The sequence below is a fragment of the Carassius gibelio genome, chromosome B22, assembly GCF_023724105.1.
Source record: "Carassius gibelio isolate Cgi1373 ecotype wild population from Czech Republic chromosome B22, carGib1.2-hapl.c, whole genome shotgun sequence".
NCBI classification, from domain to species: Eukaryota; Metazoa; Chordata; class Actinopteri; order Cypriniformes; family Cyprinidae; genus Carassius; species Carassius gibelio.
This window is the reverse complement of record NC_068417.1, coordinates 13970134-13989324: the sequence shown is the minus strand read 5'-3', so window position 1 is coordinate 13989324 and position 19191 is coordinate 13970134. Positions and strand designations below refer to the sequence as shown.

The 19191-nt window shown below is 33.3% G+C and overlaps 1 protein-coding gene across 11 annotated transcripts; it reads right to left on the bottom strand.

The window, feature by feature from the left end:
* Positions 1 to 1244: 1244 nt before the first annotated feature.
* Positions 1245 to 18992, bottom strand: LOC127987065 (calcium/calmodulin-dependent protein kinase type 1D). 11 transcript variants are annotated; one of them, XM_052589344.1, is made up of 16 exons: positions 18857 to 18992; positions 18378 to 18709; positions 17957 to 17991; positions 13000 to 13084; positions 12389 to 12501; positions 10531 to 10615; positions 9920 to 10032; positions 8075 to 8159; positions 7021 to 7133; positions 6802 to 6865; positions 6490 to 6596; positions 5565 to 5648; positions 5423 to 5490; positions 4909 to 4995; positions 4686 to 4740; positions 1245 to 3173 (listed from the first exon to the last, which is right to left on the bottom strand). In XM_052589344.1, the coding sequence occupies exons 3-16, from the start codon at positions 17969 to 17971 to the stop codon at positions 2109 to 2111; spliced, it is 2139 nt and encodes a 712-aa protein (XP_052445304.1). In that variant the 5' UTR covers positions 17972 to 17991; positions 18378 to 18709; positions 18857 to 18992; the 3' UTR covers positions 1245 to 2108. The 11 variants fall into 11 exon arrangements, with proteins under 11 accessions (XP_052445304.1, XP_052445305.1, XP_052445303.1 ...); XM_052589345.1 differs by adding an exon at positions 13395 to 13591 and having other exon boundaries at positions 18378 to 18921; XM_052589343.1 differs by having other exon boundaries at positions 18378 to 18920.
* Between the last annotated feature and the right edge of the window lie 199 nt (positions 18993 to 19191).

Sequence of the window (19191 nt, the reverse complement as noted above, 5' to 3'; positions counted from 1 at the left end):
GAGTTGAGCATATTGTGCCCGATGGTGCATTCCCAACTACACATTTCCCAAATACACATTTTTTTTAATTTTCTTTTTTGGTTATCAGTTTTATGTCACCGCTTTAACTGATAAATGGCAGCATCATTTTAACAACAGCAGTTTGATCAAAACTATAGTTTTTTTTTTATTCCTCAGAAAAATGAATGACACTCACCAATGACTGTAACACTGAATCTCTTCAAGTTGGTGATACTACAGCTGCTGTCACTGATGGTGATCTATATAGTTTATAACCTCTTAAGACCAGAGAAAAAAAAAACATTTTAGGATTTTTTTTTCATGTCTTTACATGGTTTCGAACATAATAAATAAATAAATAAATAAATATTCTATGTCCTCGTTAGAGGACACCAGGACAAAATTTCTTAAAAAAATAAATAAAATCATGAATAATCATGTATAATCATGCATGGCCAAGAACACTTGATTTTTTAAATCACCAATACATTTTTTTTATTTTTACCAAACTTTATATAACGATGATTCTAAACTATGTTATAACAGAATGATTCAATATACAATTTTTCTTTCTGCAAAATGTGTGTAAAATGGCCATAAACAGGTTTTCTCATTATATACAATGTATTTATAAACTAAATCTAATTTGCATACTAATGTGTTTTTGGTTCAACATGTAATGAAAAAAGAACTGTACTAATGGGAGTAATAATTAACAGGATTTTCATAATAATATATATATAATATTGAAATATAATTTATTTCCCACTTTATTTGTTATGTCTCCCAAAATGCGTAATAAACATACTTTTAGTCCTGGTGCCCTCATATGACATACAGTTTAAAAATCGGATAGATTTAAATGATAATTACAAAATATTATAATATTTCCATAAGAGTGTCACTAAATTATTTTCAGACATATTTGAAGACCAAGGAGAGGGAGTGTTCAAGGTGATACATCCAAACATGATATCTCTGAAATGTGTGAATGTGTTCTGTACAGGACATCCAGACTTAAAACTGTGGCATGTACAGTCTCAGAGAAATTCACTAAAATATAATTATTAAGAGGTTAATCTCTGGTTAAGTCTGTGTTTTTGATGGTCAGAGATCCAGTCTGATGATCCAGCTTCAGTCTGTCTCTGAATCTATCTTTACACTGAACATCTGAACAGATCTTACTATGATCTCCACTGATTTCAGTGATGTGAATCTCATTAAAATAGGAAAAAAAGAAAAAAAAAAAAGGAGAAGAGTTTATTGAATAATTTCAAACATTTCAATGCTTAGACTTCATCTGATGAACACAAAATCACCAAATTATTATACCACAAGCCATAGCAATGGAAAATGACTGCTTCACAACATTATCCTGTGACATTAAAAACCTTGAAATGGAGACATTGTCTGATCTCTTACGAAGGTAAATATCCCTTAAAAACCACACAATCATAAGACTAAACAACAAGGGAAAAAAATAGAAAAATAATAGCATCATATAAGTTTGTAAATTATATAAGGAATTAAATTATTATATACATAAAAGGTTTCCAAAGATTATTATAGGTCATAAGTAAATGGAATAATAACATGTTTAAATGATAATACATGAAGTATAAATGAAAATAAAAAAGTAAAACACAACACAAATGTATGGTTGCTGTCTTGGAGAAACACACAGTTGGTTACGAATAATCCTTAGATTCTTCAAAAAATATTTTTATGAGAAAATATTCTTTGGAATTTTTCAGATTCTGGTTTAAGTCAGATCAAATATTCACCCCAAAAAACATACACACAAAAAAAAAAAAAAATTCAAAGAAATTAATCTTATAATAGTAATTAATCGAGAACAAAACCCTGAAGCTATTATCAACAGCACTATGTTATTAGTAAAAAAAAATAAAAAAAAAAATAGCAGTATATAATACAGAAGAGATCATACACACATACATAATATACAGGCCTCATACACACCAATTGTTTGTCTCAGTACGTTTTACACATTGAAATAGTTTTCTGAAAAAACCTTATTCTTTATCACCTGTCAACTAAACTCAAAGACAAATCTGCAGGGTATTTTGCAAGTCTGACTGATGGTATATTTATATCTGGTCTCGGTCACCCCTGAACACTTTTCTCTCCCTCTTTCTCATTTCTTCCGAAGTTGCACGTGTTTTTTTTATTTCCTCTAAAACATTGAAGAGATCTTTGTGTGTTTTCCTTATCTCTGCAGTAGCCTTGAGTACACTGGATGAGACCTTTTCTGGATCATCTGTTTTCCACTGATTTCTCATCTGGTGAATCTCTTGGGAATCTTTTGCTATGAAGACAGCATCAGCAATAACTAAGAGTCCAGCCAACACACCTGCTGCTGCTGCTGCTGCTCGCCCCATTTTGGCAGACTGAAGAGCAATTCTGATAAAATTTCCCAACACACCAAGACTCGATAGTCCCGTGACAAAAACTATTGTACCTTTTCCTATCTCCCATGACAATCTCACATTATCAGAAGTTGAGGTACTGGCAAAATCACGGAACTTAAAATTTGTTTCTATTAACCTTCTCAATTCAAGTGAACAGCGAATCAGTTCTCTTCCTTTTTCAATGGAAGGTTCCAATTGTTTAAGTTTCTCATGGTATTTTTTTTGTTCTACTGCATCTGCAATATTGGCGCCAGCACCGATTACACCACCTGCAGCACCGACTCCAGCACCTACAGCTGAAACAATCAGAGATGCTCCCAAAGTGAAAGGTGCTAATATTGCACCAGCTAATACAGCTATTCCTCCAGCTGCTCCAATCACAGAACCTGACAGACTTGCTGCTGTGGCATTATAATGTGCTTTCTCTAGTAAATCTGCTGTTTCACCCCACTCACTAACTAAGATCTCAAATTCTTTATAATGCTTGTTGTAGGCCTCATCAAAGGCACTGGTGGACTCAGTAAATCTTTGTTCTAGTGCTTCTGGAATTCTCTTGTTTCTCTTTACTGCATCTTCCAGGAATGGTTTTTCTAGAATCTCCTCAGCTGATGGTCTGTCTTTAGGGTCACAGCTGAGCATTTGTCTGATTAATTCCTGAAGTTCCCATGAGTATCTCTCTGAGATGTGAGGCAGGGTTCCATCCAAGCTGTTAGCATGTGCACATAAACACTTTATCCTATTTGACTGTGGAGGAAAATAAAGAAATAAATAAGAATCTGGTAAGCTTCAAGATCCTACTCACTGAGAAAGCAAGGTTTAATGTGTTAATATTAGCTTATAAATTAGGCAATAAGCAATTTATTTACAGCTTCTTTTTTGGTAGAAAAAATTGCCAATAAGCATTGAGTGTTCACTTGAGTGTTGAGAAAAGAAACCTCGTAGGGGAGGCTAGCATCCCTTCTGGTATATCAACCAATCATCATAGAGACGTAAATTACGTGCTATTAGTTTGAACGTCTCGCACTGTGCTGATAATGTACTAGTGTAGCGATATTGAAAATTTGATCACCAGCAGATTTTGATTTCCAAGCTGCCATTAAAACAGTATATATACAAATTCACAATAAATGGAGAACACGTCTAAGCTGAATATAGGCTTTAGAGCAGTCACTTAATTAAATAGAACAACAGACTGCTCTCTTTTAACACAGACTTTTAAGAAGGGATGGATGTTTGCTTTAAGTGATAGGGCAGGTAGCTAAGTGAAACTGTACTATCTTGTTGTATGTGTCATTTTTTTTTTTATATGTGTTCTAACTAAAATCAACCAAAAAGCCATTTTAAAGTGGTTAAGTAAATAATAATAATAATAATAATAATAATCGGCAGGGATCCCCAGACCATTATAATTAGTGTGCCTCATCTATTTTAAAACCCACAAGCTGGTCCTCATTGGCTTTTTTTCAGCCGATTCGACATGTTTAATTAGCTTCGGAGCTTGTCGGTCAGTCGGGCCATCTGATCATTCTGATGCTGTTCAGCTGGCAAATGAGTGCACGAAAAAAAGAAGAAGAAAAAAAACTTCTTACACTGGCTATCGGGTGTCGTGCATCGGCTTGGTGTGTTCCAGGCTTAATAGAGACATTCAATTATCCTAATGTACAATTAAGGTACTAATGCATAAACATGCCTAGAGGAAAATATGTAAATGTATTTTTTTCACTCTTGATTGCCACTCATTTGCCTTCAAATTTATGGTCTTTGGGTTTCCTGTCAGTTGATCTTGTGCTGATAAAATAGACTGTTGATCAGGGATAAACAGCTTTTACCCTGCCACTTCCAGTGCGTAAGCTCATACTACAAGAAAGGCACTTACTCTGCCTCTTGTTTTTCCATACAATACATTGTTCCAATTTTACTGTCTGTATGTTTAAATGTAACTTAATAAATAAGAAACATTCCCTTTACCACTGATAAAGTTGAAAGGTAAAATTATTGTAACTTTCGTTGTCTATAGTCAGGTTAAGTCATACATTTTTTTTTTTTTTTTTATATAGAAATACTTTTTTTTTTTCCTTGAAAGAAAAAGCAGTTAAAGAAAAACAACAACTTAGAATAGTTGTATCAGTCAGACAACTGAATTATTCATGTCATCCTTCAACTGCTTTCTGTTGCAAAAAAACAACCCATCTGTAATATTTTTGTAAGTTGCTTTTGATATAAAACATTACTTTTTTGAAAAGGAAAAACACTCACCCACACATCCAGCATGCAGAGATCATGGAGTAACCATCCCAATGACCAAATGTCACTACAAAGACATGGATAAAAACAAAAAAAACAGCTGTAAAGTTAATAGATGAAGTAGTATTCATGTATTAAATTTGTATTAGACAAATAAAATAATCAGGTAAGTTTACTTTGGTTATACTAACTTTAACAATAATGCATATGAGAATGTAATGTGTACTCAGTGTACCTTTTGGAATTATAATGTTTCGTCTGACAAACTTCTGGACTGAAATAGTTATTTGCACCAACATGTGATGCAGCATATACATCAGCTCTGAAAAATAAAAATAAATAAAGCCAATTTAAAATGATATAAAAAGAGGGATGCACCAAAATCTTATTTCCCTAACAAAAATGTCACTTTCAGTCTTCAACCTGAAAAAAGACTGAATTTATGAATAGAAACTATTACTTTAAAATATAGTAAAGTAGATGCTCACAAACAGCAGGGTTCATGCGACATTATCATGGTTTAAAATCATTTAATGTAATTATGACTGTTGGAATATATATTGATGAACTCTCGCTAGAAATAGCAGTCTGGGGGCATATAGACCAGACAGAAAGGTCACTTTATGGTGATTTTCCACTGCATGGTACAACTCAACTCGGCTCGGCATGGCTCAGTTTGAGTTTACACTGCAGTTTAGAAAAACTGTGTCATGTTTGGATGCATCATTAGATCTCATTACTGTTTTTACCTTTCCAGCATTTTTGAGCATCCAAAATCTCCTAGATTGATGTAGCCATCTTCAGTCAGAAAAACATTCTACAATAAATGCAGAGAACTCGTAAGTCATACGTGTGGTGGTAAATGATTTATTGAGATTTGTCAATATCTACCTCTGGTCTTATATCTCTGTGTAGCACATTGTTTTTATGAATATACTGCAGGGCAAGACAAATCTGAACAAACCAGTCTAGAATCTGCAAACAGAAGATACACAAGAAGAAAGCAGTGAGTTCATTTATGATATATGGCTTTGAAACAATGTCAAGTTGATTAATTATTTACTAAATTAACACCAAAACATAGACAAGTTGTGAACGGATAAATCAAAATAAGTTCCGTCGCTGTATGCACCTTGAGTCCCAAGGAGGAACCAATAGTGAATATTTTTCCACATTCTGTGTGAAATATCATTCTTTTTCCATATTTATTTTAATTGTTTTATATATGTTTACATAAAGATTACGTAAATATGTTAAAGGTGAATCATATTTTAATCGTGATCATGAATTCTGGTTCTATTGATTTATTAAGCATAATAGTCTGTGATATGTGCCCACTTTTTTAATCCAAAGGTTTCATTTTAATTTGGAAATTTTGTAATCTCGAATCTGTAATGTTTCCTACACAAGATTTAATTGTTGCAGTTGCCAGATTTCAAGAGTTTAATCCCCAAACAGAGCTTAACTCTGAAATCGATACATGAAATGTAAAATAATAATAATAATAATAATAATAATAATAATAAATAGTTAAAATGTGACAATAATGCTAATTAATAATAATGATTATATTTTTGAGCAAAATATTTTTTATAAATAATTTAACCGTTATTGTGCAGCCCTAATTTTCCCTCAGTCTTGACTTTTGGGGAAAAAAAGATTAACCTGAGAACACACTTTTCTAACCAATAAATTCACTCACTGCATAGACAGCTGTACTATTAGTATGAAATATGCATAACCTGTAGATTAAAATTTATGTTCATTAAAATTAATGTATGTGCATTGGTCTAAAATGTCTACACAAGACACCCACCTGTTGTTCTTCAAAAAACCCTTTCTCTTTTTGTGTTTTTATTTTCTTTGTAAGATCTCCTCCTGCACAATACTCCATCACAATATAATAGAGTCCAGATTGTTTATCTAAAAAAAAAAAAAAAAAAATAGTCATAGAAGACTCTAATATTACATATATGTATAGGGGTAATAGGTTTATTTCACAGCTGACAACTACACATATTTTGTTTAGTTCAATTTTTTTATTTACTTTGGAATAAGCAACATTACTTTCCTTATTTAAAAAATGTCCTTATTTATCTCAAATTTAACATGTTAGCTGTGAACACACCTTCAAGTGGATCCATATAAGAAACGATATATCCATGGCTTATTTCTTTCAAGATCTTGATTTCCTTTTTGAGGGGAACAATTTAATTTTTTGGTTATAGCAAAAAAAAAAAAAAAAAAAAAAAAAAAAACATATTTAATAGCATTTTTAATAGCAAACAAAAGATGTGGTCAATACTTAAGTAAATCACTGGTTATGTAAATGCTTAATTGTACTTACAGCTCTTGCATTCATCTGTTTGACCACAAAATGATTTCCCTCTCCCTCATCCACCAGAAACACCCCTCGTCCAAGTTTTTCTTTAAAGGTGTATCCATGTTTTTGTAACAATTCTATAATCAAAATTTGGAGTCATTTCTACAAAATACTACTACTTTGATACTACTACAAAATAGTGACCACACTACCATGTTCATTAAAAAAAAAAAAAAAAAAAAAAAAAAAAAAATTATGTGACTGTGACTTGACAGTGATCAGGAAATGACTTTTGTAGAATTGAAATGATAATCTGTGCCTGCATTTGTCATCTCTCTTTGTATGTACACATTAACTGTTAAAGTGCACTACTGCAGTTGGGCAAATTAGCACACTAAATCTTTGCTTCCATGACAAAATAAATCATGATATGTTTACAATCGGAATAAAATGTGATTGGATACAAAAAAAAAATGTGCTGTGAAAAAAGACAATTAACCATGTATTTCAAATAAGCTGTTCTTGCAAGCTGCATATAAGCAAACAAACTTTCATGAGCAAATAGCTATTATGTCACCAAAAAAAATATATATATAAAATAAGAAAACAGAATTTTAATGGAAACTACACTGTAAAACCCAACAAGTTAACTTAACTCAAACCGTTTGAGTAAACCGATTGCCTTGACTAAACTGCTCTCTGTCACCTTCCCCACTGCCCCATTTTCCAGCCACTATCATTGTGTTAGAGGATTTATGTTGTTAAAATACATCTAAAACTAAATAAATTATATTTTAGTAACATAACTTTCTTTAAAAATAAGGATGTTGATTTTTTTGACTTGAAGACACTAAACACTCCTTTCTGCATTGTGTAAATGTAACAGTTTGAAACAGTTTATAAATGTTTAAACAGCTGTTTATTTGTGTATTTGTTTGGCAACATAATTCCAAATTTTTATATTATTATTATTATTACTATATTATTTGTGACATCAGATTGTGATTTCAGAGGGTGATTTGCACATTATGCTGCTTAAAAACTGATTTCGCTCAAATTCGTCATGAAATTTACTCACCACTGAATGAAGGAGGCAGTTCAATGCTCTCATTTGAGTAATCGCTGTCGACACTGTCTCCAGAAAGTTTGTGGTAGTCATGCATCTTTAGGAAAAAAAAATTGCTGCTTTTTAATAGTGAAAGTGAAAATGACGTGACATACAGCCAAGTATGGTGACCCATACTCAGATTTTGTGCTCTGCATTGATGATAGTGTCCATCAAATTCACATAAAATACTGTTAAACAACAACACAATTAAACACATCTTAGGGTCAAGTATTTGACTTGGTTGCTTAGGAAATGGAGGCACCAGCGCGATCACTTGCATGATTTCCATGGACAAGCCATATTATATATATATTTTTTTCATAATATAAGAATAATTCATCATTCGTAACTGTAAAGGGTCTACTTTTATTTTTATTCACTCACAATATCAACAAAACTTTGTGAAGATGAGGAGATGGCGAGCACTGCACATGACCAATTGGTTCGTTGTTTGTCATGGTAATCAAATCAAAACTTCCAAAATCAAGTTTTTCCTGTATCATTTGGGGACTTTTAATAACTTCCCACGCTCCAACTTCTGCCTGATGCTCTGCTTGGTCAGGTGTCACCTGTATGCTAATGCGTCTACTCTGTCTCACACACTTACATTCTCCTTACACATACATACATTGTTTTGCTTTCACACACATGCATTCTCTTTTTACATACATATATTTCTATCTTTTTTGGTTTCCAAATGTTTAAGCAGGAAGTCACTCTCAGACCAGGAAATACATGTGCAAGACTTGCTCAGCTCTTCCTCACAATTTTACAGTGATGCTATTCAAAGTCATCCTGTTTTCTTTTCAAGAACATATTTTAAGTTTTTAATTTGAACATATCATTATGTAACCTACGTGTTCTACAGATCTGTGTACAAGTGTTAAGACAGTGATTCTGATCGTATTAACAGGGCTTAACACTGAGGAAATTTTCTACTGGTCCGGTTCGGCCATTGGTTTATTTATTTTTTAATTGCCCTGGCAAAATTTTCACAGGACTTGCCACAATCAATCAATTAATCAATAAATAAGACTTATAGTTGTCATTGTTGACTGGAACATTGTATCGTAATAAGTAATAACCATTTTGCATAAATAGGTACAATATAAAACTGAAGTAAACCATGCATTTTCAGGTCTTTCAGGTAGGCCTAACTATTCCAGTTAAGGATGCACTGATCAGGATTTTATTTATTTTACAATCAAATGAGCCAATTCCCATCCTAGTCGCCAATTTATTTAGATTTTTTTTTTTTTTTTTTACATGTATTAAATGTTTGTTTGTTCAAGGTTAGTTTGGCCAGTAACAGAGCAAAATAAACAAACAACCAAAAATATATGCAACATGAAGCAAGTGCACAAAACAAAAACATCAGATGGATCATGGGCTCAATTAAAATTGTATTATAACTATTAATTATAATTAGTTTTATAACCTTAATTAAATGTGTGTCTGCACTATGTTTGTACTTCCTGTACTGGAAGCTCCTGACAAAATTTCTTCTGTGTGTAAAAACTTTGCAATAAAGCTCTTTCTGATTCTAATAAAAATGCAAATTCATTCTCTGACAGCAGGTGGCGCTTATAGAACAGTAGCACTGAGTTATTGCTGCATGTAGAGCTGTGCTAATTAACACTCCTTTAATGTGTATTTAATGGCGGTAAGAGGAAAAAGAAACATTACTCTGAGGGGAACAATTTAGGTTTTAGGTTATTATAACAAAAAAAATGTATAGCATTTTTAATAGCAAATAAAAGATGTGGTCAATACTTAAGTAAATCACTGGTTATGTAAATGCTTAATTGTACTTACAGCTCTTGCATTCATCTGTTTGACCACACAATGATTTCCCTCTCCCTTATCCACCAGAAACACCCCTCGTCCAAGTTCTTCTTTTATGGTGTATCCATTTTTTTGTGACACTTCTATAATCAAAATTTGGAGTCATTTCTACAAAATACTACTACTTTGACACTAGTACAAAATAAACCACACTACCATGTTCAAAAAAACTTTTACAAATTTGTAAATGTAAATTGAATTGTTCCTGAATACTGTAAGCTGCTATAATACTGCAAGCTGCATACAACAATTTCTAGCAAGTTGTTAAGATACATCTGAAACAAAACATCTAAAACTAAATGAAAAATATAATTGTATTTTAATAATAACTTTTTTTCAAAACAAATAAGGATGTTGATTTTTTGACATGAAGACACTAAACTCATTGCTGCATTGTGTACACGTAAAAGTTTACAAGCAGTTTACAAATGTTTAAACAGCTGTTTATTTATCTATTTGGCAACATAATTCAAATTTTTATATTATTATTATTACTATATTATTTGTGACATCAGATTGATTTGCTGCATTATGCTGCTTAAAAACTGATTCTACTCAGATTCGTCATAAAATTTACTCACCACTGAATGAAGGAGGCTTTTCAATGCTCTCATTTGAGTAATCGCTGTCGACACTGTCTCCAGAAAGTTTGTGGTAGTCATGCATCTTTAGGAAAAAAAAAATGCTGCTTTTTAATAGTGAAAGTGAAAATGACGTGACATACAGCCAAGTATGGTGACCCATACTCAGATTTTGTGCTCTGCATTGATGATAGTGTCCATCAAATTCACATAAAATACTGTTAAACAACAACACAATTAAACACATCTTAGGGTCAAGTATTTGACTTGGTTGCTTAGGAAATGGAGGCACCAGCGCGATCACTTGCATGATTTCCATGGACAAGCCATATTATATATATATTTTTTTCATAATATAAGAATAATTCATCATTCGTAACTGTAAAGGGTCTACTTTTATTTTTATTCACTCACAATATCAACAAAACTTTGTGAAGATGAGGAGATGGCGAGCACTGCACATGACCAATTGGTTCGTTGTTTGTCATGGTAATCAAATCAAAACTTCCAAAATCAAGTTTTTCCTGTATCATTTGGGGACTTTTAATAACTTCCCACGCTCCAACTTCTGCCTGATGCTCTGCTTGGTCAGGTGTCACCTGTATGCTAATGCGTCTACTTTGTCTCACACACTTACATTCTCCTTACACATACATACATTGTTTTGCTTTCACACACATGCATTCTCTTTTTACATACATATATTTCTATCTTTTTTGGTTTCCAAATGTTTAAGCAGGAAGTCACTCTCAGACCAGGAAATACATGTGCAAGACTTGCTCAGCTCTTCCTCACAATTTTACAGTGATGCTATTCAAAGTCATCCTGTTTTCTTTTCAAGAACATATTTTAAGTTTTTAATTTGAACATATCATTATGTAACCTACGTGTTCTACAGATCTGTGTACAAGTGTTAAGACAGTGATTCTGATCGTATTAACAGGGCTTAACACTGAGGAAATTTTCTACTGGTCCGGTTCGGCCATTGGTTTATTTATTTTTTAATTGCCCTGGCAAAATTTTCACAGGACTTGCCACAATCAATCAATTAATCAATAAATAAGACTTATAGTTGTCATTGTTGACTGGAACATTGTATCGTAATAAGTAATAACCATTTTGCATAAATAGGTACAATATAAAACTGAAGTAAACCATGCATTTTCAGGTCTTTCAGGTAGGCCTAACTATTCCAGTTAAGGATGCACTGATCAGGATTTTATTTATTTTACAATCAAATGAGCCAATTCCCATCCTAGTCGCCAATTTATTTAGATTTTTTTTTTTTTTTTTTTTTTTTTTTTTTTACATGTATTAAATGTTTGTTTGTTCAAGGTTAGTTTGGCCAGTAACAGAGCAAAATAAACAAACAACCAAAAATATATGCAACATGAAGCAAGTGCACAAAACAAAAACATCAGATGGATCATGGGCTCAATTAAAATTGTATTATAACTATTAATTATAATTAGTTTTATAACCTTAATTAAATGTGTGTCTGCACTATGTTTGTACTTCCTGTACTGGAAGCTCCTGACAAAATTTCTTCTGTGTGTAAAAACTTTGCAATAAAGCTCTTTCTGATTCTAATAAAAATGCAAATTCATTCTCTGACAGCAGGTGGCGCTTATAGAACAGTAGCACTGAGTTATTGCTGCATGTAGAGCTGTGCTAATTAACACTCCTTTAATGTGTATTTAATGGCGGTAAGAGGAAAAAGAAACATTACTCTGAGGGGAACAATTTAGGTTTTAGGTTATTATAACAAAAAAAATGTATAGCATTTTTAATAGCAAATAAAAGATGTGGTCAATACTTAAGTAAATCACTGGTTATGTAAATGCTTAATTGTACTTACAGCTCTTGCATTCATCTGTTTGACCACACAATGATTTCCCTCTCCCTTATCCACCAGAAACACCCCTCGTCCAAGTTCTTCTTTTATGGTGTATCCATTTTTTTGTGACACTTCTATAATCAAAATTTGGAGTCATTTCTACAAAATACTACTACTTTGACACTAGTACAAAATAAACCACACTACCATGTTCAAAAAAACTTTTACAAATTTGTAAATGTAAATTGAATTGTTCCTGAATACTGTAAGCTGCTATAATACTGCAAGCTGCATACAACAATTTCTAGCAAGTTGTTAAGATACATCTGAAACAAAACATCTAAAACTAAATGAAAAATATAATTGTATTTTAATAATAACTTTTTTTCAAAACAAATAAGGATGTTGATTTTTTGACATGAAGACACTAAACTCATTGCTGCATTGTGTACACGTAAAAGTTTACAAGCAGTTTACAAATGTTTAAACAGCTGTTTATTTATCTATTTGGCAACATAATTCAAATTTTTATATTATTATTATTACTATATTATTTGTGACATCAGATTGATTTGCTGCATTATGCTGCTTAAAAACTGATTCTACTCAGATTCGTCATAAAATTTACTCACCACTGAATGAAGGAGGCTTTTCAATGCTCTCATTTGAGTAATCGCTGTCAACACTGTCTCCAGAAAGTTTGTGGTAGTCATGCATCTTTAAGAAAAAGTTTTGCAGCTTTTTAATAGTGAAAGTGAAAATGACGTGACATACAGCCAAGTATGGTGACCCAAACTCAGAATTTGTGCTCTGCATTCAATCCAAACCACTTTATTTTTATAGCACATTTTACAAACACAAAGTGTCCAAAGTGCTGCACAAAAGACAAAGAACATACAAAAGCAATTAAACTATATATAATACAAAAGATAAAAATAATAAATACCACAAAGGAGCAAATAACTCCCTCGCAGTTAAAAGACAAAGAATAAAAATGAGTCTTTAGACAAGCCTTAAAACACTCAACTGTAGGGGCAGTTCGGACATGGAGGTGCAGAGCGTTCCATAGTTTAGGTCCAAACACAGAAAATGTCCTGTCCCCCCAAGTTTTAAGTCTTGACTTAGGGACTACAAACTGTAGCTGGCCCTCTGGCCTCAGTGTCCGCGCTGGCGTATAAATTTGGATGAGGTCCGAGATATATGTTGGGGCCAGTACATTCACAGCTTTAAAAACAAACAATACAATCTTAAAATGTGTGTGTGTGCATGTGTAACTTGTTCAAAACGGTTAAAAGACAAAAACGGTTTAACTTTGGCTAAAAGGCGAAGATGATAAAAACTAGATTTCACTACTGCATTTATTTGTTTGTTTAGTTTAAAATCACTGTCTCATTTTACCCCAAGGTTAGTTACAACAGGATGCACAAAATCATTGAAGGAGCTCAAATCTATCATGGGGTTAGTGGGGCCAAACTGGATAATCTCTGTTTTACTCTCATGAAGGGCTGCCTTTATGCTTTATGATTGGCATATAAATTTGACAATCATCAGCATACAAATGATAAGAGATGCCATGCTTTTTAAAAAATTATTCAGAGTGGAAGGAGGTACAATGCAAAAAGAATAGGACCAATAATTGATCCCTGGGGGACCCCACAGTTTAAAGGCGCAGTTGATGAAGTAGAGTCCCCCATTTTAATAAAAATGCATATCCCTGAAAGATATGGCTGAAACCACTTTAGGGCATTCCCCCTGACTCCCACACAGTTTTCCAGATGAGATAAAATAATTTTGTGGTCAACTGTGTCAAAAGCAGCAGTGAGATCTAAAAGCACTAAAATGGCTGAATAACCAGAATCTGTCATTAAAACCAGGTCATTAAAAACCTTTAAAAGTGCAGACTCAGTGCTATGATATACTTTAAAACCTGACTGAAAAGTATCTAGGATGCCATGTACCTCCAGAAATGACTGTAGCTGCAAAAAATACACATTTTTCCAAAATTTCGATAAAAAAGTCAGCTTTGAAATAGGATGATAATTTTTTCAAACATTTGTGGACTCAAGTCCAGCTTTCTTAATCAGTGGCTCAATCACTGCTTTTTTACAAAATGCAGGCACAACTCCAGAAGACAGGCTACTATTTATAATTTTCTCAACATGAGAGCCAATCGTTTCCCACACATCCTTAAAAAAAGTGTGGAGGGACAGGGTCCGTAGAGGATGTGGAGGGTTTAATTTGATTGATAATCTTCATAAGAGATAGCAATGAAACTGGCTGAAACTGACAAAAAAATAGCTGAACATTGCATGTTTAAGGAAAAGTTTAAAGAAAGGGGCAATATATTGTCTCTGATATTCTAAACTTTACTGTTAAAAATGGCCAAAAATATTTCACAAATATCAGGTGAAAATTCAATAGAAGTGGATTGTGGAGGGTTCAACACAGAACCAATAGTTTTAAAAAGAACACATTAATTTGACATTTTGAGAAACTATTTCTGTAAAATAATGTGTTTGTTTAACTTTAACAATTTTTTGATAGTTTCTCCAGCTGTCCTGTAAAATCTGAAAGAACACCTGCAGCCCATCCTTTTTCCACCGACGCTCTGCCCTTCTACACTCTCGCCTGGCTGCGTGCATGGCTTCACAGTGCCATGGCTCAGGCTTTGGTCTAGGGCTAATTGCTCTTATTGGAGCTACAGTGTCCAGGAACTCAGAACAAGTTGACAGAAAAACATTTGTTAATTGCTCTGTATCATAGTCAGCGGAACTACAATTTGCTTGCACATGAGCAGCAAAAAAGGAAGAAAAACACGAGGAGGTGTCAGGCTTAAAAGTGCAGCCATGACGCACAGGAGCGGGTGGTTTTGCTAAATCGTTAAAAACAAAATCAAACATGAAAGGACAATGATCCGAAAATAGCATCAGACACTAATACATTATCAATAGGCAACCCATAGGACAATACAAGATCCAATAAATGACCATGTATTTGTGTGGATCCTGCAACATGTTTAATTAAATTAAAACCATCAATCAAATCTAAAAACTCTTTCGCCATAGCTTTTGAAGGGCAACAGACATGTACATTAAAATCACCAACAATTAGAATCTTATCATAATTTGTCCTTATAACAGCAATAAAATCAGAAAAATCCTTAATGAAGTTCTGATTATGCTTTGGCGGCCGATATATCATCGCACACAAAACAGGATTTTGCGCACCCAGTTCAAAACAGCTTAGCTCAAATGAAGTAAAAGCCATCGACAATGGCTTACAATGTAAGCGACTCTTTAATGTTGTGGCAATTCCTCCTCCACGTCCAGTCGTACGCGGTGTTTATAAAAGTACACTCGGGAGGTAACAGTTCCGAAAAGGCAATGGACTCACCCAGATTAATCCATGTTTCCGTTTAAAAAAAAAAAAATCCAATGAATGCATAATGAAGAAATCCTTCAGAATAAACGACTTATTTATCACTGATCTTGCATTCACAAGCGCACACATAGTTGTAGCCTGGATGCGGTTAGCTTTCGAAACTACCCGGCTCAGCGGCTGGAGATGGCCTGGGTTCACTCCACATAGCCGAGATCGGCAATTGCGCAAGGCAAAACACTCATGCAGTTTACCAACAACAGGGACCAGATAGCTGCCAACAGGAGTGAAAAAACGATGATAGTGTCCTTCAAATTCACATACAATACTGTTTATGGAGCCCCTTTAGAGTTCAGCAATTAACACAACTAAACACATCTTAGGGTGAAGTATTTTACTTGGTCCCTTAGGATGGGAACATGACACTGTCTCATGGTGTTGATACACCTAGTGTTAAAAAAAGTAATAATAAATAAATACATAATGGGAATGAGGATGGTGTGGTCAAGTATTTCTTTGGAGGGACAGTGGGTAATATACCTACACAATGATTACAAAATGTGTCTAATTTTGAAACACATTTATATTGAACTGAAATAACTATTCAAATATCTTGGTAATATCACTGAAGGTTAATATCTACAGTGTTAGAAATATCTTCTACACTAAACCCAACCCTGAACATACCGACAGTGTTAACAATTATAAAGGGGATATATAAAAAAAAAAAAAAAATGTGATTGTTGATGCAGCCGGACTATATTTAACTTAATTTTGTGGATTTGAGCTGTTTTGTCTAACCGTAGTTTCACAGGGTTCGTACCTGAGCTCTTTGTCACTCAAGTGCAACGGCATATCGTGTGAGCGATATAAAGAGAATATAACCAGTTTTAGTAAAAAAACACTTGCATTTCATCCAGTGGTCATTAATGATACTCAGGTGGATTTAGTTGAGGAATATATGTATCTTGACCAAACCTCGGATGCAGTTATTAAAAAGTCACACTAAAGATTGAGCTTAACGCTTTCAATATACAATGTACAATAATGTTCTGTTATTCTCGGGTCTTTTTACAATTGATTTGTATAAAGTATCCTGTTCTCTTTTATTTGGTGGTGTTCAGCATTGTCACCAAAGAACTTTTTTTTTTTTTGTTGTTGCTAAAATTCATAAACATAATTCATAAACAGAGTTTTTAATGTTATGTTAATAACACAATAATTACACACTTGTAACTTTTTTGAACTGACAGCAGCATCAGAGCGCTGGGTGTCTTAATCACTCATCAATGTTGCTGCAGATGAAATATAACGTGGATAACATTAAATAAATATATATATATTTTTTCATCAGGTTAGATATTGATTATCACTCGAAGTACTTTTTTTTTTTACCTGTCCATCGTTCACACATATCCACCATGTTTGTAGTTTCTTAACACTTTTCTGTGTGTTTGTAGATCTAATTGCACCCTCGTCCACTGCACAATGTGGTGTGGGCAATATTAGGCATAGAGTGTGCATTAATCTGAACTTAAATAGGTCTCTCTTACCTCAATTTTATTTATTTATTTTACCTCACGTGTTGAATCTAGAATATATAAAAGTTTCACTTCTTGAAATGTAAAAAAAAAAAAAAAAAAAAAAAAAAAAAAAAAACTACATTATATTAATTGAGATGGACCTGTACACACATGTTTGTTTTTGTGAAAAGTGGGGACATCCCATAGGTGTAATGGTTTTTATAATGTAGAAACTGTATATTCTATCGCCCTTCACCAACCCTACCCCTAACCCTAACCCTCACAGGAAACTTTGTGCATTTTTACTTTCTCAAAAAAACTCATTCTGTATGATTTATAAGTGTTTTGAAAAATGGGGACATGGGTTATGTCCTCATAAGTCACCCTCTCCTTGTAATACCTGTGTCATACCCATGTCATTATACAGAGTTGTGTCCTGATATGTCACAAAAACATGACCACACACACACAAACACACACACACTCACACACACACACACACACACACACATATATATATATATATATATATATATATATATATATATATATATATATATATATATATATATATATATATATATATATATATATTCCATAAATAAGTAACTATATCTATTATATTTAAATAACAGTAAAATCATTTTATTCTCACATATAAAGCTCATGAACATACATTTAAACTTACCGTTAAGTCACCCATGTCTCCACCTCACAGAAGACCTAATTAATAAAAAGTAAACACAAAACTCAGCATCTATTTAGAATACAAGTTTTCTTTTCTTTCTTTCTTTCCTTCTTTCTTTGTTTCTTTTTTAAAATGCATTTTTTTAAAGCATTGGATTGCGTATGTCTATGTTTCACCACAAAGTTTGCAAAAGAAAACAAAATAATAATAATAATAATAATATACATTTGTTTAGATGATTTTTAGTTAACAATTTGTGTAGTTGATACAATTAAAGCACTTTTTTTTTTAATGTTGGCCCCACGTCTACTTTCAGTTTCGTTTGAAGTGCGTCACTACATTCAAAGGTCAATAATTTATTGCAAATTGTACATTAGTGCCCAAAACCAGAAACACTTTAACAACATTACACAGGACTTACCTTGTTGCAGTCCGGATTGAAGCTGTCGAGTGTTATGTCTCGATGAGGCGATGAGAAAATCGTACCTCACATGTTGAGAAAGAGAAAGCCTGAGCTTTACAATTCGACGACAAAACTAAATTGCCCTTAAAATACAATGAACCAACCGATCTAGTTTAGTTTTAAATCGTTTGAGTAACACAAATAAAACATTAACAAGCATTAAGCCATTTAAAGTTATCTTAAATTTTGTTAAAACAATAACTTCAACGTCTAAGAGTTTTGCTCCTCCTTCTTCCTCTTCTCTTCTCCCCTCTTCCTCTTCCTCTCTCTGTGTTCCGCCCTAAAACAGGCTGAACCGTAAACAAAGCAGAACAAAATAACCACGGAAATGTTAAACCACGGTAGGCTTAGTGCTTGACAGAGCTACACTCAAGTTAGCAACCAAATTTACTAGATAAATGTACATTTATGATTAATGTTTAGTAAAGTTTACTGACAGCTGTCCAGAAAAAGAAAGTAAAGAAGACAAATCGAGCCCAGCATTAGTTCAGTCAGGCCACGGAGTCAAGGCTGCGAACAGCTGATGCGGTCAGCTGTCAAATCGCTCCAATCACCATCTCTCTCCTATTAGACACGGGAAAAAATATATATATATATAAATATATATATATATATATATATCAACGGCTCGCAACCCTCCCTCCCTCCCCATTATAAGCATGAGCACATTACTGCACACCTTCTGGTTGTCATATTCTTTGTTTCAGATCACTAAGGCTTCCAAAATCTTAGCTGGCATGGACCTCACTGCAGAGAGACACTCATCTTCATA

Bases quoted from the DNA above. Each gene is read 5' to 3' on its own strand.
- LOC127987065 (XM_052589344.1), bottom strand. The intron at 10,616-12,388 runs GTAAGTACAATT...TTTTTCCTAAAG, and splicing joins AACAGATGAATGCAAGAGCT to ATGCATGACTACCACAAACT. The intron at 5,649-6,489 runs GTGGGTGTCTTG...TTCTGTTTGCAG, and splicing joins GGTTTTTTGAAGAACAACAG to ATTCTAGACTGGTTTGTTCA.